Source organism: Melanostigma gelatinosum (genome assembly GCF_949748355.1).
Source record: "Melanostigma gelatinosum genome assembly, chromosome: 22".
NCBI classification, from domain to species: Eukaryota; Metazoa; Chordata; class Actinopteri; order Perciformes; family Zoarcidae; genus Melanostigma; species Melanostigma gelatinosum.
The window spans coordinates 7,650,204-7,677,647 of record NC_136655.1 but is presented as its reverse complement, the minus strand read 5'-3'; the positions used below and the strand labels follow the sequence as shown (position 1 = coordinate 7,677,647).

At 44.6% G+C, this 27,444-nt stretch overlaps 2 protein-coding genes across 2 annotated transcripts in view; one reads left to right on the top strand and one right to left on the bottom strand.

Annotated features, from left to right (window-relative positions):
* Positions 1-27,444, bottom strand: part of cacna2d4a (calcium channel, voltage-dependent, alpha 2/delta subunit 4a) — a gene marked incomplete at its 5' end in the record, with an annotated part of 66,062 nt that overhangs the window by 18,288 nt on the left and 20,330 nt on the right. The gene's annotated exons all lie outside the window — the stretch shown is intronic.
* Positions 13,886-26,078, top strand: lrtm2a (leucine-rich repeats and transmembrane domains 2a; the record flags this gene model as incomplete). The annotated part of the gene is made up of 6 exons (XM_079294500.1): positions 13,886-14,007; positions 22,299-22,528; positions 23,206-23,331; positions 23,831-23,919; positions 24,245-24,402; positions 25,531-26,078. Exons 1-6 carry the CDS (start codon positions 13,929-13,931, stop codon positions 26,076-26,078), a joined length of 1,230 nt encoding a protein of 409 aa, XP_079150626.1. The 5' UTR covers positions 13,886-13,928.

Sequence of the window (27,444 nt, the reverse complement as noted above, 5' to 3'; positions counted from 1 at the left end):
AGTGACTGCAAACTGCTGAGCTCTTTCCCCTGTTCTGAATGTTTACATGGTAGCTTGTGCTCATAACAGGGCTATTTCGTCACACACCAAAAGCAAATGAACGCAGTGTCCTTTTGGGGGACTAATTTGGTGTGAAATTCAATTACCTACTCAATCTTTTATAATGTGAAAGGGGAACAGCATGGTACTGTGTGTGTGTGTGTGTGTGTGTGTCTTTTTGTGTGGGATCACCCCTCTTTCCTTAACCTCACTTATCCACTTTCATAATTGCAGAACTTAAGTGTCTGAATTTTAAAGGGATAGTTCAACATTCTGGGGTTCTTCCCGATACCTCTGTTCAGCATCTCCAGCTACGATGTGAGTTGTCATAAAATGTTTCGATTTTTGGAACCGGCACGATAACCCCAAATGTGAACTTGTTGTGCTGATGTGCGCAGTCCCTTTGCACAGCTGTTGTTCGGCAATAAATAGTTCCGACGTATACCGTGACAGCGAAACACAACACTGATATTATCAACTCAAAGATATTTTGGAAAAGGTATGTATATACACATATATATATTCACCTACCCCTCCCCATGACTTCCCTCTCTCTAGTCTTCTGTTTTTGTCTCTCTAATAAGACAGATGGTGCTCGCTCACCTCTCCCCTACTTATCTCCCAACTATCCCTCTCTCTCTTTTTTACTGGATTCCTCTTTTGCTCTCTTGTTGCATGTCTCTCTCCCTCTCTTTTACATTTGACTCCCTGTACCTTCCTGCTATCTTGTCCTCTCTTCTTTCACCCCTTCTCTTCCCTCCCCCACTCCCCGTCTCCTGTCTGCCCCACGCCACTCTGCCTCACCCTCTTCCTCCCCTCTAGGAAATCCCTCTCTACCATCTGCCTAGCCGTGATGAATTCAGAGCCTTTCAGAACAAATCAACTCGGCCAAATTAATGAGACTCTCAGACGGGATACACTTTGTGTGAGTGTGTGTGTTTGTGTGTGTGTGCACCTAAAATACTTCATAATCCGTTGGCTGTACCACTTAATTTATCCTGCAGTGACAGATAGCATGTTACAGGGATATACAACAGACAACAGACAGGCTGGCTGCACACATTGAGTTTCCTAAACTATCACAGACCCCCGATGCGCCTGTTTCTGGTCGTGCTGTTTTTCTTGTTTTAATGAGGGTGAAACACTCCGTTCACTTTTAGCCACATTCTCCAAAAACCAGGATGTAAGACATCTGCCGACCAATGTTTCTGGGTATGAAATCATGATTTTCATGACCAATTTCATGACATTTATGTTTGTAGGTATACATCAAGCAAAGCTCAGACTACATGGGGCCACCTAATGGCTAGAAGCACCAGGGCAAGCAAGATATCACTTTGCTTTCACTGTTGGCTGATTGACAGATGTGAAGCAGCACTCAGGTAATATGGTGTTTCAAAACATACTAATTACATTAATAAAAGGGTCTTAATCAGTTGCTTTGAGGAAATAATTCAACAGTACAACTGAACAGTTAGTATTTATAATATACTTCTGACGTAATACATCAGTTTTCATGCAAACAGTGTGATTACAGCAATAAAATAAATAAAATATACACCTCAAAAGTAAGGCTTTAAATAAGGTGGTATTTTCTGAACAGCTGGTAACAAAAAAAGGGCCACTCCACCGACTTTAAAATAAATAATGGGGCATTTGTTGCTTTTGTCTGGGCGCGAAAGGCAGTTTGATTACATAGAAACAGCAGGAAAAAAATGGATTGTTAAAAATAAAGCGATAGATATCGTGCAACAAGAGGTCGACACTGATGATGCATGTTTTCCTAGAAAGCATCACCTTTCCAAGAAGATCAAGAGCCTCTTTCATTGGATGTTTCAATCAATCCGTTGAATTCACTCGTAAAGTACATTGCATGCTGCCCTACTTCTGTTCAGCTGAACCTTATCGAACAAGGTTAGATCATTTACTGTAAATATAGCCACTGTTTAAGTGCAACACTGTGTTTTACAAAACCCTTTAAAAGTGCTTTAAATCCAAGGAGGAAAACCAGAATACCACTGTGGTGGGGGGGCGTGGGGGGCTCAGCTGTGGAGGGGGCGGAGTGTGGGAGTGGTTCGGGGAACGGGTGCCGGGAAGGGACTTAATTAGGCGCAGCTGAAACTGATCCTGATTGTCTCACTCGCAGCTGTATTTAATCCCACAGTTGCGACGGAGGCGAGGGGGCAGCTCGGAACGAGCAGCTCGGAACGAGCACAGAGTTATGCGGAGACGGACAGCACGGAAAACTCCCGCGGCGTGTGCTCGGAGGCGAGGCAGGAGAGCACACGGCCAAGCCCAGTTAGGGTGCAGGACAATAAAAACCATTTGAACCCGTCATTGTGCTCCCCAGACCCACCGGGTAGCAGAGAACCTGCTACAACCACCAATGAACAAAAAGGCTAAATTATTGGGAATACAAAACGGCTATTCGATAAAAGCCTGTCTGGAAAAAAAGGTGTTTCAAAGCATGAATTAGAACATGATTGATCTCTAATGTAGCAGCCCTCATTGACCAAAGGGCCATAAAACTGTCTGGTCAATGTGAGGCTAATTCATGGTTGATATAAAACACTGATATATGGGAACAAAGACACCGATGGCACCATGGACATGCACAATCTCTCTCTCTGTGTATGTGTGTGTGTGTTAAGATGGATGGTGCCTTGAAGTCACTTGCTCCACGCAGGAACTAGTGGTTGTAGCGCTAAACGTGCCTGGCCAGACCCGGTGTTAATACGAAGACCAGAGCCAATTCATCTCCACTGACATTCACCCAATAGCACAGTAAATTACAGGGTGGGGGTGTTAAAAGATAGAGAGACACTAGAATGGAGGGATAGAGGAAGATAGAGAGAGAGAGGGATGAGGACTGTTGCAAAAAGGGGAGAGACGATACACATCCATTCAGTTCACACAGCAACTTATGAGTGCAACAGGGTTTAAATTTATATAGCATCAATATTAGAGGCAACGAACAAGGAGTGCAGAGATTTACTCATGCCTCCTGGATAATAAATGAACCAATATTCCTGTAGCTGCATGGGGAATGAATAGATCTGATCGAGAAATGCTGCGGGGTGAGACTACAATAGCCCGGCAGAAAGGTTCAAAAACACACTTTCTTGCTACAAACCACTGCCAGTAATCATTTTTCACAACACGTATTTCCTGCATCATTGATGGAACAGAACCGGCCATAAAAGTCGCCTTGGCAGCAGGTGCTGGCATTAACAATGGATCCTCACGCCAGAAGGCCTTTTGGCAGTAAACAGCCTAAAAAAGGTGGACACATCTCACGGAGGGCCAAATAAATCAAGCTCACCTCGCATTCTTATCTCGTGTTCAAAACCTCTTCCCTCTCGATCAGTGAACAAAGTCTCGAAGGAGCTGCCTGAGGAGCTTGGGGCCAGTCACAGTCTTTACATTGTTCTTTAATGATACAAACTAAAGCCGAGTACATTATTTCTAGCATTTTGTGCGGTATACTTGAGCATTTCTGGTTAAAGCAACGCTAGAATACCACTGTAATTTATCACAGGTATAAGGTGTGCTCACCGCCAAGGTACACAGAGTGCAGTGCAGAGGCGAAGATTGTAAGCGATTTACATTATTCTATTCAAGACTGAAGGCAGAGGCAGATTACAGTAAGTACCCGGTGATGAAAGAAGGGCTCGGGGCTCAAGAAACTTCAGATGAATGTCCTTTTCATCCATTACGGATTGATTTCAGGTTACGTCACAGACAGCTGTCATTTCATCTGTTGCACACCGAAAGGTCAACGGAAATCAAAGTTGAATCAGATCGAATTTGTTTGCAGCGAACGGGGGACATCAAATCTCACATGCTGCCAATCTCCAGTCTCTCCATAGGGGGGACAGTGGCTCGATCTGATGCAAATCAATTATGAGGATAAGAGTGTGTGTTCTGTGATGAATAAGCAAGTCGGGGATTTGATACGAAACGTTATAAAATTGCTGAAATAGTTTAAAGTATTTTGAGATATATTAACTCTTTTAAAAGAGAGGCCAAATTGACAGCGTAAGAAAAGTAAATGTACACAAACCTGAAGTAAAAAGTCACATGACTGAAGTTTTAACGGCGTAGGCCCTTTGGCATTTTTTCTATATTTGATCCAAAGTGTCCTTGAGCCTGGCACTAAATTCTGAGCAGCTGAAAGGTTGCGTCACTGTAGCTCACCTTTGTCACTGACCCCTGCTCTGTGGAGAGGAGGGGGCAGGACTAATTAGAGGACTAATTACCCCTTTGGGATAAAACAAACACACACACACGCACGCACACACACACAGCCAACACCTTGCTGTTATAAAAGCAGATGTTCTATCTGATACAAAATGTCCTTCAACACTAATAGACAAAAATGTCCAAGTTTTATGTGGAACGCCATATATTGCACCTTCACCTCTATTCCAGTCATTCTAGCCAACCATCTTTCATAACTAGCACTGAAGAGTGTGTCCTATATAGCCAGCAGCACTGGCAGCAGCTACTGGCAGCTAAAACATATTTCTGTTTTCCAGGAAGTACATTCAAGACAAATGAAGCCAGCACAAGCGCCCACGTTTGGACAGGAAACCACAGGACTCATGTTCAGGTTGTATTTGTGTGTGTGTGTGTGTGTGCGTGTGTGTGTGCGTGTGTGTCGGGCAGCTGACCAGTCTAGTGTTTTAATTGGCCTGTGCAAAGCCATGGAGCTGGTGACAGACAGTGATGTGTGCAAACTCAGGAAGGTGTACAGGTAGGTGCTGCTGACAATAGAAAGGCTGAAATCCATATTGTGATGTGTTGTCACAGTTATCTTGGTACAAATCTTTTTATATATGAATGCATAAAGATTAGAGATTCTGGTCTTTTGTTTAGATGACACTGTTTTTGTGCAAAACTCAGCCAGTTGATATATTGAAAATCTAATGTATGAGTACATTTGAATTGGTAAATGACATATTCAATTTTCACTGTCCTTAAAGCTCAGTTTTGGGCTCCACCATTTACTAAAGGAAGTATATGGATATAAATATATGAAGTAGAGCTAAACGCCTGGTTGTATGATATGATCTGCTGCTTTCAACCTGTAAAAATGACTTTCAGTGCCGTCCAAAAATGAGAAGCTGCAACCTCAATGATTTGAAGATTGCTCTTTGCTAATAATAAGCAGGAAAGAGGAGAGATAACAGATCAGAGAGTACATTTGTTGGCGTCGGAGATTCCATGTATTTTACCAACCTGGGAGTCAGACCTGAGAGTCACTCTCACCGATGCGCCCAGATCTTTCACATTCACACACCCGCTTATGCAGTGAAGTTCTGCACCGTTGAGCCAAATGATTCACATGCTCATTAACAGCACAATGTGTGTGAGTGTTTGTGTGTGTCAACTATGATTCAGTAAGGAAGCAGCCAAGTAATTATATGCTGTGTGCAAACAAACACAAAGTCCCCCCTACCAGCTCATATCCCCACTCCCCACCCCTTCACTCCCCCACCCTCCCTCTGTCTGTCGGAAATTATCACTGGTGTCTTCCAAAGACAACATTTGGTGCTTTCTCACAATGACTTCCACAAATGAACACAAACACCACTAACTTGGGAGGACATTGCGCTGGCTGACATTTATTTCTTGAGGATTTATCCTGAAACGAATTCCAACATTTACCCTTAAAATCTATTGTTTTACCTGGTGAGGACCAGCTTCTTGTCCCCGAGACACACCCTAAAGCACACGTGCACATACAGCCACATACACACACATATTCCGCACACACAGAGCCAGCCGTTACGAGAGCTGCCACAGGGAATAGAATGAACATTAAAGTCGGGAGACGGAGACGCGAGGAGAAAAAAATAAAGGAAAAAAAAGAGAAAAAAATCGAGGGACGAGAAAAGCCCATGTGGCAGAGGGAGATTCTCATCTTCACCGAAATCAGCTGATCCCTCCCTCCCGCCCTCCCTGACGGAAAAAGAAATGCAAGAAAGAAAGCTGTAGCAATAGAGGGTCTATTGCTACAGCTTTCTTTCTTGCATTTCTTTTGCCGTCTCTCCCCTTTCCATCTCCTCCATCCTTCCCTATCCTCTTCCTCTCTCCTACCTTTGTCCCTTTTCAACCAACCTTTTCTCCATTTCTCTCTCCCTCTCCCCCCCCACTCTCTCTCTCTCTTTACTTTCTCCTTGCCCTCCCCTCCATCCAACTCCCACTCCCTCTATCCCTGGCTTTCACTCTTTTGTATTATCACCCTGTATTCCACCTCCCTCATCCTCTCTCTGTCACAGTGGGAGAGCTGCAGGCAGACAGAGGCAGCATACACTAATGTTACTATTTATTTGACAAGACACACACACACACACACACACATATTATCCTGCCACATGCACGACTACATACACATAGGGAAAAGAAGAGGGGGAGGTGGGGGCACAAATACACATGCACACAGAAAGACAGCCCTCAAGTGTAAATGCGTGGAAGAACACACACACACACACACACACACACACACACACACACACTCTGACGCGTGCCGAGTGCAGGAATCACAAACATAGCGACACACAGAGGGGCAAGCGCATGACGCCAGCAACCTAACGCCGTTGTCTCTCTCTCTCTCTCTGTCTCACACACACACACACACACACTCGCGTCTCTCAGACGCACACGGCAGCGCTCCAGCCAGCGAACAGGACTGCGCTGGACATATTGTTCGTATCGGGAACAGATCCGAAGAAAAGGATTAACCATCTCCATCCCTCTCCCTCTACAGACCCCATCCTCTCTTCTCCCCTCTTGTGTCTCTAAGCCTCTCTTCACCTCGTTTTTCCCCCACACAATCCCTCCTTTTTCACAATTTATTGCTGGGTTGAATGGAAGCTTGAATGGAGGATTGTCTCTGTACAGAAAGGAGGATTATTCTTGCATTATTCACTTGACCAGGATCTTGAATGTATGGATTTATTTAATTGAAGGAAGGGGCAACAGTTTTTATTTTTGAGATTTTTTAAAATTTTTATTTTTGGGATATTTTTTGCGAGGATGGCTGATGGCAGGAAGCTATAAGGCTGGTGCTGTCTGAGATATTTGGTGAAAAGGTAAGCCTGCTTGTGGTGTCAGTTCTCTTCTCCTAACTCATACACACACACACACACACACACGCACAGACTTCATTTCAACTGCCCCTCATGTTTTTCGCGACTGGAATTAAAGATGTACTATGTCACACAAAGTACTGCAGACGAGGACAGACTTGCCTTTTTTTCCCTGCAAACAAATGGACAATTTTGACGGGGCCAAAGGTGCCTGCTGGGAGGAGGTGGATGCTGGAAATGTCAGCCCTTAACCTGTTTCCTGGATACACACAACATGCACATTCACTGGAATGTTTGGGCTGTGGTTTTGGGGCAAATCTTGCAGAGGTGGGAAATATGGAGAATGTGAGAATATGAGAGTGTTTTTTTTTTTTTAGCTATTTCATATTTACAGCTAAACATGAAAGAAGTACATATAAAGAGAGGCAGCAGTAAACGTGACACACGGGTAAAAGGAACTAAATGATACGCTGTAAAGATACGTATGACTCTAATATTACATACCCTGCAGGTCATAAATAGTAAACGGTTTGTTCTAAACATGCAGTATGAGCAAGTATACAGCAGATATAACCTTGTATTTTTTTCTCCTGCCATGAGCCACTTCATTGTGAGACAAACCTAATTGTGGTCTTCGTCTGCTCATAACAAACCACTTGATACATAATCTGTTGAGATGTAGCTTAGCTGAGGTTAAAATACTGCAAAATACTGTGATATTTTAGTTTTTCATGGCTGATACCATATACCAGATGTACCACCCTTGGATGTTTTAACATTGCATGAGGTGACATGGCAGCCCATGTATTCCACTGAAAGCCCATGTGACTCACAGCGAAAATGCCAGAAAGAAGTTTGGGTGGCTTCCTGCTTCAATGCCAAAGCATGTTCATTAAAATCTAGCTCTGGATCTCGGATATAAAGAAATATCCTGGCCGAGAAGTTTATATATTCGGAATCACAAAAAGTTCAATCTGCCTGATGGTCAGGGAATGTTTACAGCCATTTATTATGTCGTGGTCATGAAAGTGTCTCTTGAGTCATGTGAGCTGCAGGTCAGACTTTGACCACCAAACCAAAATTGCTGATCTAAGTGCTACTGTATCTCTTGGGGGTTATGTCAGCGTGGATCTGTGTTAATATACTAGAAATCTTCTGTTACACTTTTTCTACAGAAAAATAAATATCCTATCATTTGCCCCTTTTTGTCGAATGGGCTTGACACAGGCAACTTTACAGACAAACGTATTTAACTCAAAGAAAGCTACCATTCGTTGTAATGAATCTAAAGGGAATACACAGCAGTAATTGCTTTATTTGGCTGCCTTAAGGCTAGTCGTGCTTCGCGTTTCTCTGACCTTCGCAGAAAATGATCTCAATCGAGCTGAAGTCCTCGACATGGTGTCCTGTTGATCCCGTGTAGCGTGCCACTGTTTGTTTTACCTGTTACCTGCTGTAAAACACTTTGTAGGCTCTAACCTTGTTTAAAAACGGTGTGATAGAAGAGTGATTAACGTTCAAGAGCTGCAGTGTGATTATATGATAATGCAGTGGGTGTGTGAGGCACTCCACTCTGATATCCTCTCTTGTGCCTCTCTACATTAGCTACCAATTAATGGGAATTGTCTGAATGTCCTCTAAGTAATGAAGGCGCAACATAAACCTGGAGAAACCAATGAGCACCGACTAGGTCCACGGTTCGTGCTGGAATTTAAAAATAAAAAAACACCTCAGACTAGTCTGACAACTCCTCCAATCATTTCCTACAGACGTGGCCACAGTCTTGGTGATATTATTGATGTGCTTGAATGCATAACCAATCACACACACATCTCAAGTGCTGTATTTCTATTGAGTTGATGTTCAAAAAAAGTATTTTGCTGCAGTGCACTGTAAATTAAGAGGTACCAGACTAAAAATCTGCGTTTATATACACTATAGTAATATTAATAATAAAACAAAACAAATTATTATTTCAAATAAGCATGATAACATTGTTGACAATTAGCCTGCATGTACGTGTATGCTTGAACAGAATGTGTGTTTGTGGACACATGCGGCCTTTTACAACGTGTGTGTGCCGATGTACAGTATGCGTCTGCATACCCACACGCATGTGTAATTATACATCTGTACATATTTTTGCCCCATGTGCCTGTCAACACTCGTGTGGCTCTATTTGTCGAGCTATCGGCATGTGCTTAGGTGTGTGTGTGTGTTGTGTTGCCCCACTCTCTCCACTCTCCTGTGTAAGTAAGCCATTAAAAATTGATTTTGACGAGATTGGCTGCCCCTCTCTGCCTTTGTTAGTGCCCTGCGCTGTTACACACACACACACACACACACACACACACACACACACACACACACACACACACACACACACACAGGTAAATGCACATTACCCTTTCAGGTATTATGCCTGTTTACTTCTTTTTCCTCTCTGTTGTCAGCTTGATCGCCTAAAAATACGTTCATGCAACAAAACTGTATTGTCAATTACATTTCGTGGGAAACTCATTTTCTCTTCGATGACATTTGTTTTTGAGATAATACGTTTCTAATCAAAGTCCACAAACGACGAGGTCAGAGTGGATGGGCGGTTAAATAAAACAAACCAAGGACTTTCATCCAGGATACCGCTGTTCATGTTAAAACCAGGCCTGAATCAAACACCAGCCAACTGTCAAATGCTAATGTGTGTGAGTACATGTGTGTGTGTGTTCTTTACACACACACACACCTGTCTTCACACATGGATAGACGTCCTCTTGAGTGCAATGCAGGTGGATTTCAATTTGGTGGCAAATTGGACAGAATCCCGGCGATATTGATTAAAAACTATTAGTCGAGCCGAGTGGGGCATGTCACAAGAATGATGAAATACTCTGAAACATGCGGGCTCAAGTGGGCAAATCGGGCAAAGATGTTGTGCACACAGTAGCACAAACAAGATTTAAGCTCCTCTGTCAAGGTGATTCGCCTGTTGTAGCACCGACACAACTTTCACCACGTCACGGGTGGATGAGACGCGATGCGAAAGTTTAACAGGAGGAGTTAGCTACGGCAGATTAGGGAGAATTACAACTAACATATTCCTTAAGTCTTCCTGTTTACATTATTGTATTAACATCTTTCATAGACAGTGGGGATGCTTGCTGGAAATGGATCACAAAGAAATGCATTTGTCAAGCGTGAATAAAAACAAGAACATCGTTGAGCCTTTCTTCATCTCGCTCGCTCACTATCGACAGCCTCTTTCCTGCATCATAAACATGGATGACTAAACACAAGCAGCCCGAGTTGACCAATCCCAGTTGGTGGTCTTTACTTGTTATCTCAGCCACCAAGGGGTGCGGTTACATTTTTTTGAGGAAATGCATGCCGGAGGCTCTGAACATCAAGAAGCATTCGCAACACCCCATGGAGTATAAATCCGGTTTACGTGCGGACAGGAAACAGTTAGTGGAATAAACAGTGAAAGAATAGGACGGAAAGAGGAGAGAGAAGAGGAGAAGGTGTTATTTCACTCCCCAACATGCAGGCCGCTTTGGCGACCAAGTAGTTACACGTGTGTGTGTGTGTGTGTTTGAATGTTTGCGTGAGTGGATTTTGGCTACCTCCCCATCCAGGTCAAATTGGTAAAAAAAGCTTTCTGAGAATAGCCTGACAGACAGGCTTACCACCACACCACCAGTTTAACATGATGGGAACTGATGGGCGAACAGTAACATGTGGCTGCAGAGGTGCATGACCTTCTGCAACATCTCAAATGCATCATTTATAGGAGGGATGCCGCATGATTGCTCACAGTAGAGTTACCAAAATGGTACAAAGAGAAGCAACAAACAATTCGATGCGAATGAGCGATTCGCCATTTTGTACCGATGCAGACATTTGACACGACTGAATGATTTTACTTTCTGCTCGTAAAGTAACTCGCCAAATTGTTTTCCTCCCCAAAATTAATCCAAAATAAACAAACACAAAAGCATGAATCATTTGAAGAACGGCCAACATGCAAAACAAGGCAACACTTCCAGTCCCAAAGCCGAAACAGGGATGAAAGATTGATTTTCACACAGCTTCAGATGGCGGTAGAAATGTTTTATTCAATGAACAACTACGACGAAGGAAAAAAACAGCATCCATCTCAAAGTGTGACGAATGCTTTGTGTGATGTTGCACGGTGTTATGAGTAAAATGTATGGAAATTAGCAGGAAGTGTAATAAAGTGAGACTATATGTTTCAGACAAAAAGACAGCTCCACAGCGCTGCTATTTTAGTCTTGAAATAAATTCACAGCTTCCTCGGAAAACAAGGGAAACATGTAAGAAATTCAAAGCAGAGACAGGATTCTTCCCAAATTCCTTGAGTTCCTTTCATTTCTCATCTGCGCTTCAGAATCCTTCAAATGACGCGCACGTGCTCATTTAGAAAGGAACAACACAAATTTCCCAGTAGAGCCTGGCTAATGTGACTTTAATCACATGCAGGAAATCCATCTGCAGAATCTCCTCGGTACAAGCCTCTGTTCCTTTGTCAAGGAGAGGAACGAGCCAGAGAGGGAGAGAGAGAGAGAGAGAGAGAGAGAGAGAGAGAAGGGAAGGGGGGGTGGATATTGAAAGATGAAGGTCATAAAGAAAGTGAAAAGATTGAAAGGCGGAGAAAAGCGATGACGGAGAGGAGAAGAGGAAGTGAGGAAGCATGGGCTGCGGAGGGAATATAAAGACAGAGGGGAGAGAGCTGAGAGATAGACGAGTGCTTTATATTTTGTTCAGCGTCTCGCAGGTACTAACGGCAATAATGATAACACAAACATCACCACTCATACATAACCAGTTGTAAATAACTCACTGGCACTCTGAGCAGATTGATGGGTGTTACTTTTGGAAGTGACTGCAGTTGTTGCCTGTTTGTCGGCTTGGCCATTTGCAGAGAAAGTACAATTTACTGTATATCTACTTGACTGTCTGTCTTCACTGTTTTTCTTTTTTCCCCCACACACACACTTTATCCTCCCACAGCTCTAGATCATTTTTGCTTAACATGCCAGCTAAGGCGGTACAGGTGCCAATTTACATAATCACTGCACACACGTCCACAAATGAGCGCCAGCACACGCACAAATACACAACTTTATGGCAAAGTTGAGGGAAAAAAACGCCTGCTTGCGTTTCTGAGTTTTCCCCACAAACAGCTAACCACTGAACAACAGCCTAATCAGATTAGTGCGATATTTCACACTCTGCTGATTGGGTTTTGATGATACTTTGGGTAAAAAGACGCGGCATTTCACAGCAGCACTCCAGCATTTTCAAAATTACACTGATTGGCCCAGGGGGCGCGAGTCAACAGCGAGCATCAGTCATGTGGCACCGAGGTTCCAACGAGCCTTCTCCCGTGGCAATTTGCCACTCGTCAAACCTATTTTCCCTGTAATGACTCAACAGTGACAAGAAGACTCGTCTTTTTCAAAGCATGTGGGATATGTTTCATTACGCTGCTGGAATTGGACTGGCTCTCTTTTTTTTTCCAACTTATTTTTTATCAAAAGAATCGAAAATTCACAACCAATCATCCACCACGTTGGTGCTGAAAACAAAATGACAACTGCGAACAATATAATTACAACTAACTGATACACAATGGGAACACAACTTGTTTCTAGTGCACCAGAATTTTCCACGACATTTCAGATCAGTGGATCACAGGCAAAGAGTTTTGTGTACTATAGAACTATCTTGTTAAACTTGCAGCCCAATAGCCTGACAAGAATACGAATACTTTGAAGAATAACCTCCGAGATTTCACAGCTGATATCAATTTATGGAATCATTTGGACACCATCATTCTCAAAATATTAGAATTTCAGGATCTCTCAAGGTGACATGTCCCTTGCTGTTTACCTTTCTTTGTTCAGCAAGGAGTTCAAAGAGTGTCAGCAGCACTCTCCCGTCTCCTGCCTTGCCCAAGGGTAGTTTGGCAGAATCATACTCAAAAAAAAGATGCAACGGCGCTTTGCGTTATAGCCTTCCTATTCATTCTCTCTCTTCCCTTTCACATTTGTTCCATCCATATGTCTCTGTGTTTACAGGTTAATGACTCTTTTTACCTACCTTTTATCTCCCTCCCCCTCCTCCCTTTTCCTCGCCTCTCGCTCCCTGTGTCATTTCTCGCTTTGTCCCTTCTTTGTGTGTCAGTCTCTGTGCCAGACAGTAGCAGTGGGGGGTCTGTCTGAGGGAAAGGCAAACCGAGTGTGTAAACTGCCAAAGACACACTCATCTAGTATTTACGCCTGTGAAATGCCGGGGGTCTGTTTGGGATGCTTGAGCGCAAGCACATACGCGCACATACATTCGCACACAAGGGAGCAAGGGTGCAAACCCCCGCGTGCGCACAGAAATACACCTTTAATGTATGCAAGGAAGCCTTCTGGCAAACATGAGCGTGCACGCACACACAGCGTCCTGCTGCGTTAGCCTTCATTACTGCTAGCGTGTACGGTGTGTGTGTATGCATGTGTGCACGTGTGTAGCCCTGTGCAACAGCAGTTTGATGTGATTTTGCCAAAGAAGTAGGATTTGCAAAAGTATGAAGGTGCAAGTAGGAGAAAATTGCTCTATTTCACTCAAGCTTCTATAAATCTATCTATTCTCACTCAATTTGTTTTCTCTCTCTCCCCGCAGGTGTTTTCTTGTAGCATTTCGCAGTCGGCGCCCTAGTGGAGGCCGCAGGCATGGTGGCTTGACGCCCCGCCCCTCAGCCAGAGGAAGGCTGCAGAGCTCTGTGTCATGCCCCCCCACACCCACCCCCCCGGGGGTATCGGCCTGCCCCCACCCAGCTCTGCCACCCACCACCCGGCCAGACCCGGTGAGTCGACATAAGCTGATTGAAAAGATGAGAGAGAGATGAGAAGAACAGTGACGAAGAGGAGGAGAAATAAAGCGCTCGGCTCTTACTCCACTCTGCTCTATTGTGTTCCCATCTTTTGTACTCCTAACGACACATGAAAGGAGGAACACTGTCTGTTTTGACAGCAGCTAATGTTAGCATGCCCAGACACACACACACACACACACACACACACACACACACACACACACACACACACACACACACACACACACACACACACACACACACACAAAAGGTTGAGGGCATTGAGCTTGCTTTGGCCACGTGCCAAGTCCTCCAGTGAAATGCCACATTACTGTGTGTATTAATACAGCCAGCAGTCTGTGGAAACCAAACAACGCGGGGAGAGAATGATGGGGGGGGAGACCCGCAGGTTATTTATCTGCCTTTTTGTTCTTTTCCAATTCATTTGACCTTTTTGCTTCCCTTTTCTTTCCTGTTACGTCTCCTGTCCTTTCTCCAATCCCCCCACATTGATCTCTTCTTGTTCCTCGTCTTTTTCTCACATGTCGCTCTTCCCTGTTCTTTCCCTTTTCCACCCGTCTCGTTTTCCACCTTCCTCTCATTATCCGTCCACTCTTTCCCCACAATTTCTTTTTCTTTTCCCATCTTATACCACGGGTGCGCTCAGTCAAAACAAAAATCCGTCGGAAGTCGGGTGGCATAGCAACAGATACGACAGCTGTGTGCATGTGTGTGTGTGCATGTGTGTGTGTGTGTGTGTGTTGTGGATTAGACAATGGAGGGGATGGATCCTGCTCTCTGAGAGATGCCAGACACTTCTTCAGCTCGGCAAACATGAAAGCTCATTTCTGAATTCTTTCTCTCTCTTGTAATACGTTTAATATGACACGAACGTATACACACACGAACACATGCTGCGATCTCTGCCGCAAATATATGGCTTTGCAAGAACACAGACCACGAAAACAGGCATCTTTGTCTTCCTGTTGGGGAGGTACTATTGTTCCAGAGGTGTCGACGCCCCCGCAAACTACCCGCGTAACACCGGAGACACTAAACAGGGCAACACTATCCGTCAGACCCTCCACACACCCACACAGCACCTATGTCAATAGATACACCTCCCTCCGGTCCGCTCGGTCTCCCTCCATCTCCACCCCACCACCTCATGCCTCTTCTTTTCTCTACGCACTTGTCCTCTACCTTTCCTCCATCCTTCCATCCGTCCCTGCATTAAATTCAGATCAACATAACTGCATTACCTGTCTCAGTTTCCCTCTCTCCGTGCATTTCATTAAGCTTTGTCAACATAACTATTGTATTAACAGTATTGCTAAAGCCTTTTAGGCATAAGGATCGATAACATTCTCTGTTAGTCATCAAAAATGTTCCATCCCTTTGGTGCAATTACGTTCTTGGCATGAATGTAACACAATATTGCCAAAACGGTCTCAGTCCAATTGAATATTCTTTTTTGACACAAAATGTGCATAATCAATACTGCCAAGCATTGTAACCACAGGTGTTTTCTCTGCCTCTCTCCCCTTTGCTTTTTTCACCGTCTCTGTATTTTTCTCACAAAGCTTGGAAGCTCTCTGATCTCTGCTATTACTCTTCAAAGTGTATGTCAGATTAATACAGTACAGAGAATGAGTTCCGATCATCAAGGATGCATTTCCCTCTCATGCTGATGAAGTTCATTTAGAAATGGAATTTGACAGGCAGAAAGGACACAAAAGATGCTTTCCATTCACACAGGTGTGCTTTCATCAGCAGGGCTCAAGCAAAAGCTTTCTGTATGACAGAAAACAGATCAACAAGAAAAATAGAGGAAGAAGTGTTATTTTTCAGTGTCAGCGAGAGTTGGCCATAATACAACTAATGGCTTTAAAACTATGATGAAACGCTGTGACCTGCATGAGGCAGAAAGTGATATTACATTCCTGAGAGGTGGTGGAAGATGCTGGTGTTTCCGAGTGTTAAAAGACAATTTGAAAATACTGTTCAAAGCCAAATGATTAATAAATGTATCTCCAACGCAGATTATTGCATCATTTCTTTGTCACTTGAAACACATTATATCAGTCAAGTGGTTTTATTATTTGTAGATGGTTTATACTATAGATGGAAAAAAAGTGAATGTTCATTGGAAAGATTTTCATTTGAATTCAGGTTTTTTTCATTCATGCAAATTCCCCCAAAAAAAGGAAGTGCGATGGAAGATGTTGATACTTTAGATCTACGCCACTACTAAAAACCTTTTGTCAGGTTATGAAAAGATAAAGTGGTACCCAAATATCAGCCATGGTTAAAAGAGCTTAAAAGTGACATAACACCACAGAATAAGACAATAAGAGCTTTTAAAAAAAAAAATAGAGGGCGAGGATATGAAACGAAGTGACAGAAAGAGTGAAACAGGAAGCGAGCCAAAACGATTGAAACAGTGGGGAGCGGAGAGGAGGAAGAGAGATGCGAGATCAAAGAGGCGCAGTGAGAGAGAGAAGACAGTGATGAAAAAGAAAGGATGAAGGAGGGAGGAGGCGAGAGAGGAGAACAGAGAGGTCTATGAGCGACACAGAGACCATATGGTGCCTCCAGGCCCCCCCACCATCTCGCACAACACATACACACACATTTGCAAACCAAGAGCCATGAATTCATTCCTATTCACACATAAACACACACTCTAGCTTATCTGGTCGCACCGTGCGGGCGTATGTGCATCTTGTTGGAGACCCAAACAAAGCCGGCAGATTAACTGACCACATACTCATCAGAGCGACGGAGAAAGTGACAGAGATGGGGGGGGTGAGAGGAGGGAGGATTTGGCTTCGAATAGAGACCCTAATGCACTGACTGAGGGTACAACATTTGGAGTGGAATGGAGCCATAATACGGTGACTTAGGTTGTGGCATTATGCCTTGAGCACGGCTCTAATACAGTGCAGTGTCTAAGCGAGTATAGCATAATGTTTGGAAGAGAGCCACGGGGTTACACAGACAAAACTACACTGTGTCTGCCTGCAGCAGCTGCCAGGCCCTTACATTGGTTGGATGCATTCCCTGTTTCACCAGTTTGAGTTGAACTCTTTAAAGACATCGGTCAGCTGTGAGAAGGTACCAACAACCCAAAGTCATCACCGGGTGGTTAGTAGCTGGTGGAACTTTTCAACCCCGCTGGGATGTTGGGTTTGGCATGAAACCACAGCAGTGTGACAAAGTGTGTGTGAGTGCGAGTGTGTGTGTGTGAAGCATTAGGTTTGGAGTGGAGCCTAATCCCTTTGTGTTACATGAGACTCGGAGTTAAATAGAAACTGAAATGACAGCTTGTTGGCAAACTATCCAAAGCATCTGGCCAATCCAAGTATGTAATCAATAGCCATTTTAATGCAATTGAAAGTTATTTGGATCACAGGTACTCACGTTAATTCCACAGTCAACAACAAGGTTTCTGTACTGAGGGACACACTTGGATTTTTCTCTTGAAATTATTCCCCACAAGCGTTTATTTTGTCCTCTCTCCTACAACGGTTTATAGCATTGCTCTCTCTAGGAACACAGAAACATTATCTCTTATCAGGGCGCTGTGGCTTTGACCCCTGACCTCCTCAGTGGCGGCTTATGATAAGAATTAACGAATAGTTTGTTGTCGTGGTGATTTTTACGCCAGCTTGGCTTCCAGCGTCATGTAGGATTTGGACTAGCTCCAGCTGGACACGACGCATGCAGAAACCGGCATGTCTGCAAGCGGGACTTGCTTTCTCCTCTCAAAAGCCAAGCATCCTTCATTTTCTCTCCAAATTCTGAATGTATCCCCCGCCTTGGACTGGGGCCCAGTTGAGCGGTCAGCAGACAGCAATGCCACATCCGCTAAAGACATGGTGTTGCAGTAGAAAATATGTAACTGTGGATTTGCTGAATCTGACCTCAAACGATGCTTTACTGATCGTTTTGTTTTCCATCACCTCTTTCTCCTTTGTTCGTGTCCCTTTATCGCTCCCTCGCTTGGTCTTACCTGTCACTCCCGCTAATTAATAGCCACGATCACAACAACAATGTCATTGCATGTCAAACTCTCCCATGGGCCATGCCTTTGAGTGTGTGTGTGTGTGTGTGTGGGTATGCATCTGTGTCACAACAAATTGATACAGATAGCATGAATTACGGAGGCAGCTCAGCCTACATTTTATCCACTCACCCCTCCAAGTCAAAATAATGATTCTGTCTTACCGATGCAGGATTCATCACGGGAGAAATGGATGGGGGAGACAGAGAGAGCGAGTAGGTGGGAGAGAAATGGAGGATGAGAGAGTAAACAGAGGGGGGAGAAAGACGTAGACAGAAATAGAGAGAAATATCGGAAGTAATGCCATCGGGGCTAAGAAATAAAGTATAAAAACCAAGATTTTGAAGGAGTACTACAACCTCATCTGCAAGTTTTATGTGTTTTATGTGTTTTATGTGTTAAGTTTTATGTGTTCTTTTATACCTCTTATACGAAGCCTTAGACAGAAACGCAAAACAAAACGAAAAATAATCAAATCATTTAAACGCTTCTGTTGACTGACTGCATGTTCCCCCAACAACAATGCCCACTGTGGACACGCGGGAGTTGTACTCCACATTTAAGGTAATTTAGCTCCCAGGAGTCAAATATTAACTCTTTGGATCAGACTTCTGCACAGAGGACGGTGTGAAACATTAAAGAGTGAAGAAACACCGGCCAGTGAGCCGGTGGCAGAGAGGACAGCTGGTCGCTCTCGTAATAAGATAGCAGAGAGTCTGTCGCCTGCATGGAAAACAGCTTGGCCCCTGGTAACATGCAACTGTGCTCAATTACGGAGGTGCCCGTGGGGATGACATCACAGCGGGGTCCAGTGTCCAGTGGATATAAACTTATAGACAGCTGAGGCCCCGGAGTTGTTCAGCGGTGTTGCCTAGGAGACACTGTCAAACATCACCACGTTTACAGGAGTCATATGACTCTTCATATACCTATACACTACTACTTGTGGCAACTAGTTGGGGGTGTTGTGAGTCGACTGGGCAACCGCTGCTGTAAGAGTTGCCTCAGAAGTCTTGCTTCAATCAAACGGGAAGATGGTGTTGCATTTTAATGGCGTGTCTCAGTTTGTTTACCATCGCTGCCAGCCTACATTTGCCCAAAACGTCAGCACTTTTAGGGTTTTATGTGTTTGGGGATTCTTAGAAAATATTCAGTCTGAAGTCTGTTAGGACTGAATTAAACCGCACAGAAGCACTTATTTGGACTGAACCTCCCTATCTTCCACTGACGGTGGCTAAATGTTTCCCCTCTGCTTTGGCTGCGTGGAGCACAGCAGCAGAGAGGATTTGGAGCAGCTAAAATAAGCCAAAACAACAACTACCTCCTCCACGAGAGCAGCAAAAACCACTCATGAATGTTGGAAGATATAGGCTTCAGCACCGAGGGAGGGCGGGAGGGGGTGAGGGGGAGTCATAATGTGCAGTTAAGAGAGGGAGAAGAGGGGTTGCGGTGAGGAGAGAGGAACGGAAGAATGAGGGGATAAAAAGAATACCTTTGCCCACAGAGAAAGCTGAGAGAGATGAAAGGTGAAACGTGACATGCTATGAGGGAGAAGCAGCAACATATCAGTTTCTCTCTCTCCCCCCCAGCTCTCTTTCTCTCTCACTTGTACAACGGTGCTTCTACCTCTGAGCTCCATCGTCCTCACAAATCCTCCTGCACCGCTGCACCTTTTCAAACCTGTGCTGGCCAAATTCACAGCAACTATGCAGCAAAAATCCTTCCAGATTGCTCCTGAGCTGCTGCAGTGAAGGATTGGCCCTCTGAAGCTTTTCCACCAGCACAGGACGCTTCAGGATACTTCAAAATCTCTCCTTTCATCCGTTTATGAAGTGGCGTTAATTTTCCCCCCAGAGATTAGGATTATACTGGCGGTTGGAGCAGAGAGGATAATGGATACAGGAACAGCAGAGAGGTCACGCGCTGACCTCCGTTACAAGGCCGCAGCCTTTACTTTCCGAACCCTTTTGGTTCAGATTACAAAATGGGTCATTGTTCTGGTGGAGGGAGGTCATGTTCTGCATGTCTGAGAAAACCGATGACATTTGCAGACCACTGTCAGCGTGTGTTCACAGAACGATACAATGTGGTTTCCAGAGGTGTCCATAAAGTGTGATGTCGTAAAATGTATGCTGCTCATGGAAACTTCCAAGTATCGAGATTATGAGAAACATTTGATCAAATGAATCTCTAAATATTTATTCTGCGCACTTATATTTTGTATTTGCTGTTACAAATGATACACATAATTACCCTGGGGAGTTGATGTACACATCTTTTTTTTAAAATTCAGTACAAATTGAACTGCCAGTCTTCCAGTTATATGATTTCAAATCTAAATAGCAATTGTTGAGAAATGGCTGCTCTTGCAATTTTCCATTTTGGGAAATGCACGTATTCACTTTCTTGAGAGTTCGATGGGAAGGTTGACACCACTCTCGTGTCTGTGCGAAAAAACATGAAGCTAAAGTCAGCAGCCGGTTAGCTTAGCATAAAGACTGGACAGCTAACATGGCTCTTGAACTCACAGGTTAAAATGTCTTATCTTGTTTCTGCACAAAAAACAGCATATGGCGAGAGTTATTTCCTGGTGTCTGCCTAGCTGTTCGTCCTTGCCTCCAGCTGAGCTAAGCTAACCAGCTGTGGAGTACAGCTGCATATTTCCCAAAATGTAGTTCCCAAAATGTCAAACTGTCCCTTTAATAATATCTGGATGGGCTTAAGAGGTGATAAATCATTCATATTTCCATTCTGGATGCGCTACCCATCCTTTATCATTAATTAAGTTCACTGTCTATCCAGTGGTGTAATTTCCTATTTATGAGCAGTTTAAAGGGAATAAAGCAGGATTTTAATTGGACTTATAAAGCATCCTCTCAACTCTCTTTCTCACTGCGACATTTTAAGCTTCGTATCTTATCAGTGGTGAGAAACGGAGATCCTGACGTAATCCCTCCTGTCTTCTGATGTTCATCAGGTGTTTTTCTTTGTTGTTTTTTAACATATCACAATGTGGAGTGGCCAGTAAAAGGCTATTTCACAGAGTTTCATCACTATCAGAGCCACCCAGGCGATATCGTGAAAGGCAATGGAGTCTTGAATGTGAGTGAGAGGACGAAAAGCGAATTTAGAGAGCAACAGATGGACTAACAGAGAGAGCGAAAATACAACAAGACGGAGAGGATGAGACATAGTGTGACAAAAGGCAATGGCACGCTGAGATGCTAATAATATGCAGATGATGCAAGTGAGGAAATCTGCTGGCGAAGCAGAGTCTTGTCAGGAAGTAAAAAGTGCTGTGTCTGTGTCTGGAGTTTAGACAGAGTAGTTTTCTTAATATCACGCTTTGTTGGTGCTGAGCTCACACCCGCTCGCACAGGCGCACGAGCATATGCCCACACACACACACACACACACACATTTAGACATACACACAGAGATAAAGCGTAAGTCGTGCTGATAAGCCATTGGACGGAAACTAAGTCAGCCACTGTAACGAGACACTGAGGGAATACAGAGCAGTGCCAAGAGGCTCGACGTGAAGGAGAATGAGAAAGATAAAGAGACTACAGGGGGCGAGAGACAATTGGAGTGCAGTGGAGAGAGGGACAGACGGATGCAAAGACAGACAGACAGAGAGAGAGATAAATGTGAAAAGGAATGAATGAAAAGGAGGATGGATACAAGTTAAGACGGAAAAGGTGCAAAAAAATGACAAACAGAAACACGATGGAAGAGGAGAAGAGAGAAAGTTATGAGTGGAAATGATGAAATGATGAAATGATTACGGTCTGCGGGAAAACAATCAGTCCAAAATGAAATAAAACAGAAGAGATTTCGCTCACGAGTGTCACTCAGACGTCTGTGAGATGCTCACAAACACACACACACACACTAAAAGCTTCTGTGGAAAGGGATGGTTCTGGTTCTACTTTCTAATGATTTCTCTTCGACTAACATTGCATCGAACAAAAGGTTCCGCAAATGACCGACAGCTATTGACCATGTGTCTAACAGTGCAAACCGAGAAACTGATTTCCACTTAAAAGCGCTGCATCTTTAAAATGATTCCTCTTTATGTGTTGACTTATTTCTCCCACTTTCTCTGCGGTGCTTCCTACACATCCTCCTGATTAGTTTCCACACTGAGAAAAGATAATTCACTGCAAAAGAATAATCATGTTTTGTCTCTTTGCTCCTCTTTCTCTTCCTCAAGTCTTCCGCCGTGTCCTCTGCCTCCTGGCGACGCTGCTGTCGGCAGCCACCTCCTGCCCTCCTCCCTGTCTCTGCGACTCAGACGGTCTGGTGGTGGACTGCGGGGGCCGGGCTCTCTCCTCCCTGCCCCCCCTTCACCTCCTGCCTCCAGGGAGCCGCTCCCTCCTGCTAGCCAACAACAAGCTCGCCTCGCTGGGAGCCTCTGCCTTCGCTAACCTCTCCTCTCTGGAGGTCTGCAGCACATTTTTCTATATTGTTGTCAGTGGAATTTGTTTGTGTTTGTTGGTTGCATTGTTGTGTACCGTGGCAAGCACAGTGTTTTCTGCACTGACCTGGCACACTGAATAGCCCGAAGGAGAACAAGTGAGTCTATCTGGTGAGGCTCACATTGAGCAAACTGCAGACAACATCTGCTCTCAGTCGAAAAGAAAAGTTAAGAAAAGCTGACATTTTCAAAGTTTTGCAGGACTCCTCATCATGAGCATATTGTGTGCAAAGCACAGCCAAGTTGCTATTTATTAATATAGGCGCTAGAAATGATCGATAGCGACTGCACCAGCAAAAAAGGCAATTTATTTCGACACTGCTGAGCAACAGTTTGTTGCATTGGTGATATATGGAGATCTTTACACTTAACCTACCATTGCACTTTATGTGAATTACTCTGCAGAGGAGCGCCAGCTTAAAGTATGAAATGTGTGAAAGTTTTAAGTTCACGTTAAAGTTTTGTAGCAGTTCGTCATTTTTTTAAAGATGCATCCAGGATGTATGCATTACCGGTAATTCTCTTGAAACGAGTCACAGAATCTCACTGTCCACTTAAAAAAGAAAAGCATCAGCAATGTGGTGTCTGCAATGCAAATGTGTATGTAAATAAATCATGCACTTTGTATGTGTGTGTATTTTAGGAACTGGACCTCTCTAATAACTACCTGGATAATTTACCCGCTGGATTATTCAGAGACATGTCCAACCTGACGAGACTGACTCTGCACAACAACTCGCTGACAGTAATGGAAAGAGATCTCTTCCAGGTACAACACCACACATGGTACAGTCTATAAGAAGCTCACTGACGCCGTATTCAAGCTAAGAATCACGCAGGACCTCATGCACTGTATTTGAGATGCCATCAGATGAGCCAATCCAGCAAAATACTGAAGCATCTGAACAGAGAAAGAAGCTGACACCACTACTGATACACTGTTTCACCTCCCGACTAAGGCTCTGCTGGGAGTCGAGCCAACCCTAAGCAGATCTACATGACTGGGATCCCGTCCAGGCGGTACATTTGTAGTAACTCGTTTGCTTAACACTCTCGTCCATTTTTATTTGAACCAAAGCCGCCTGCAGGATGAGCTTGTGTCATGACTTCACCCGGGACCCTAAATCAAACAAGATAAGCCCATCGAGCGACGCTTGCTGTGCTCCTTGGCAACGGTGAAAGAAGCCGATAATACTAATACGACATGAGGGAAATGTAGTGTACGATGCCGTACTGTATGAGCAAAGATTGTTTCGATGTTTCGACAGGGTTTGGGGGGTCTTCAGAGTCTGGATCTGTCCCTGAATGGCCTGTCCTCTGTTCCTCGGGGGGTACTGGATGAGCTGCAGAGCCTCAGGTAGACATCAGCACACACTCTGTACACTGGCATGTTTCAATCAATGTGCCCCGACAATGTACAGTCTGTCAAAATGTGCCAAATGTATGAAAAATGACATTCAATGACCTGTTTGTTCAGCATTACTTCAGACAGACCTTTTCATGCATGCAGTTTTTAATTACAACTTGCAAACTTTAACACAGTATGTGATATCACCATCAATATACAATTAAGTGGTCATTTCGTGGTTGCCTGGTTTTTGGAATCAGTGCCACAATGGTACGGTTATCTTATTTGTTGGAGTGAATAAAAGTGAATTCATTTTATTTGAATTATTTCACAGGTGGCTGTCTCTGGCGGGTAACCGGCTTCATGGTCTGGAGAGGGCAGCGTTTGAGCCACTTGCTAACCTACGACACCTGGAACTGGGACATAACCCCTGGGAGTGTGACTGCAACCTCCGCGACTTCAAACACTGGATGGAGTGGCTGCTGTACAGAGGTAGAAGTTGAAATGTATGCTACAGGAGCATTGAAAGGGTGCATTTGAGGGGAATTCTAGTTCACCAGAGACAGCTAGGTGTGTGCTTCTGTTGGCCTGTGCTTCTAGCGACACAATACAACTGCGTCGGCGAGTGAAATGCACATTTCCACGCTCAGTATGTGCACCACGTTTCTCTGCGGGCTGTTAATACATCAGATAACCACAGCTGCTCTCCGCTCTCTCATCGTGTGTAAAAATCTACATTCACCTCAGCGCCTTGGGCCTCAGCTGCCCGGCTAATGAAGCATCTCTTTCCTGCTCCATTCTCCTCCTTGCCGCCTTCTGCTCGGTCCCCAACTCTCCAGCTCAGTCCAGCAAACACACGGCAGATATATGATTAAATAATAAGAGCAGCAAAGGAAATTACAAGGAGACATTTCGTAGTGGAACATGAAAGCATGACAGTCGCTGTTGGATGGGTAGACGATGCACGATGTGTGTTGTAGAAAGTAAGACAAAGCACCGAACATGTGTGAAATGCTCGCTGACAGCAGCCCGTGTTGACTTCTATCTGCTGCTTCAAGCACACACGACTGGGATATTTGGAGAGCGAGCTCCGTTTGCAAGGGGAATTCATTTGTAGCACGCCGAGAAAAAAAAGCATCCGGGGCCTAAATATCACTTTGCCCATTCTGTCTTCCTCTTATCCTTCGCCTTCATGTCGCTGTTTACGTCGCTTTATGTACCTGAGGTTGCCGATCGACACGCAACCTGGAGACAAATATTACACGTGAAGACAAACTCAGCATGTGGTGACAACAAAGTAGATCCCCCACCCTCCTGCCGCCTGTGGGAATTAGTGACGCAGATATTTCGCTCTTCCACACACAGCTCTGCTAAAGCTAGGCATGTCATCTCATGAATGATAGAAGGGCTTAGTTGAGGCTATCTCTAACTTAGTGTAGAGGGCACAGCAAACTGTGTGTGTGTGTGTGTTAAGTGATGTATGACTCATCCTAGTGTTGGCACAACCACCCAACTCTATCCTTTCTTCTCTCTCAGTTAATTGGTTCTGCTTTGCAGGCATAAGGCATTTACAAATGACCCTCTCTTCTGCCTCTGCGCCTCTCTCTCTCTCTCCTTCAGGGGGGAAGGTGGACGCGGTCGAGTGCACGCTACCGAAGGATCTGCGTGGGCGAGACATCCGTGGCGTTCCGGTGGAAATGTTCAACTACTGCCTCCAACTTGAAGATGAGAACGGGGGAGCAGGAGGTGAGGGTTCCCGTTCCGGTCCTCCCTGCAGCAGGAACGCTCTTAACCCCAGTGGGGCAACACCAATCTCTGACAACAGCAACACTGCTGATGACTCCTCTTCAAACACGAGAGGTGGAGGAGGAGGAGGAGGAGGAGGAGGAGGGGGAGGAGGAGGTGGAGGCGGAGAGGCCCCACCGGATTGTGTCCGCGCCCGTTATAAGCCGGTGAGCGTGCGCCGCGCCATCGGCACCGTGGTGATTGCCGGCGTGGTGTGCGGCATCGTTTGCATCATGATGGTTGCAGCCGCGGCTTACGGCTGCATCTACGCCTCGCTGATGGCCAAGTACCAGAGAGAGCTGAAGAAGAGGCAGCCACTGATGGGAGACGGAGAGGCAGACGGGGACGACAGGGAGGACAAACAGATCTCCTCGGTGGCCTAGAGGAGTGAGGGGACGGGGGGGGAGGGTTGACATGTGGAGGTTGGAAGGGGCGAAGATTGCAAAGGGCTCAAAGAAGACAGGGATTGAAGAGCTTGTTTTATGCACGCAGACAGTTATGGTATCTGTCAATCGGACTCTCAAACTGACACCTTTCTCCCACTTTTTATCGTCCTTTCTTTGTCCTCTTTCTATTTTTAACCTTCCCCCTCCCCGTCCCTCTCTCGAACACTTCACATACACCTTATCTGTTCCCTGATTTTCTCTTCTATTTGGAGCCTTTCTCACTGCAGTATTCGTTACCAATCATCCCTCCAACTCGCCTACCAACCACCTACTGCTGCTCTTGGCTGCTGCTGCATTTACCATGATATTGGCTGAGAGAATACTGATTTAGAAATCCCTCTTGTGTGAAACATATCATTTAAGCTGTTACAAGATGCTTGCGGTGTACAGTCGGTATTTGTAAAACTGGATCGAATTTTCAGGGACTTGCGGTATGTATGGTGTCCATTGGACCAATATTCATAATGATGAGAAGAAGTTGTTGTGTTAGGTTGTGCTCAGCTCTCATTTTGTTTGTATCTTTCTCAACCTCTCCAATGCCAGTAGTTCCTCCAATTACAATGCGGTCAGAGACAACAGTTAGATATTTGGACCAGATCTGTTTCTCTCTGGATCTTCTCTAGACCAATAACATCCACCAGGTGTCACAGACTGGAGCTGTGTATGTGATTTTACATGAATCGTATCAGTTCAGTTCAAAGGGGAACAAACCATTTTAACTGCAATTTGAATCTGCTGTGTCTTTCACTTTTGCTCAGAATAAGGCTCTTGCTGACATGATGCTTGTTAAATTATGTGGACGGCTCAAAAAGCCACTTATCGTGGTGAAAGAAAGCGGCCAAGCAAACGTTCTGGTATTTCTTGTCCTACGCTTCCAGCTGTGCTGGTTCAGAACAGTATTCACAATTGTTTTGATGAAGTTATTGAGATTTTAAAGGACCACAGACTTTGCTTTAAGACAAATATTCTTTGTTCAGAGCTCATTTTCCGACTGAGTTCACCCCTGAAAGGTGAATGTTTGCAACTATGGCATGGAAGCACTATCTCAGAGAACCATGTCTCCTGTCAAGGACTCCAAAATGTCATCTAAGGACTGAAAACTTCAGACTCCTGCACTTTATTTCCCTTATCGGATCCCCTCTGGCCTCCCTCCCCTCTCTTTCTCTCTAAAATGGACGATTTGCCCAAAGGGATTATAACGTACAAGGGATTAAACAAAAAGACGCTGCTATCTCTCCCCCTCCTCCTCACCCTTTCATCGCTCCTTCCATCTCTCCATCCAGTGCTATTGATGGAAAGTCTT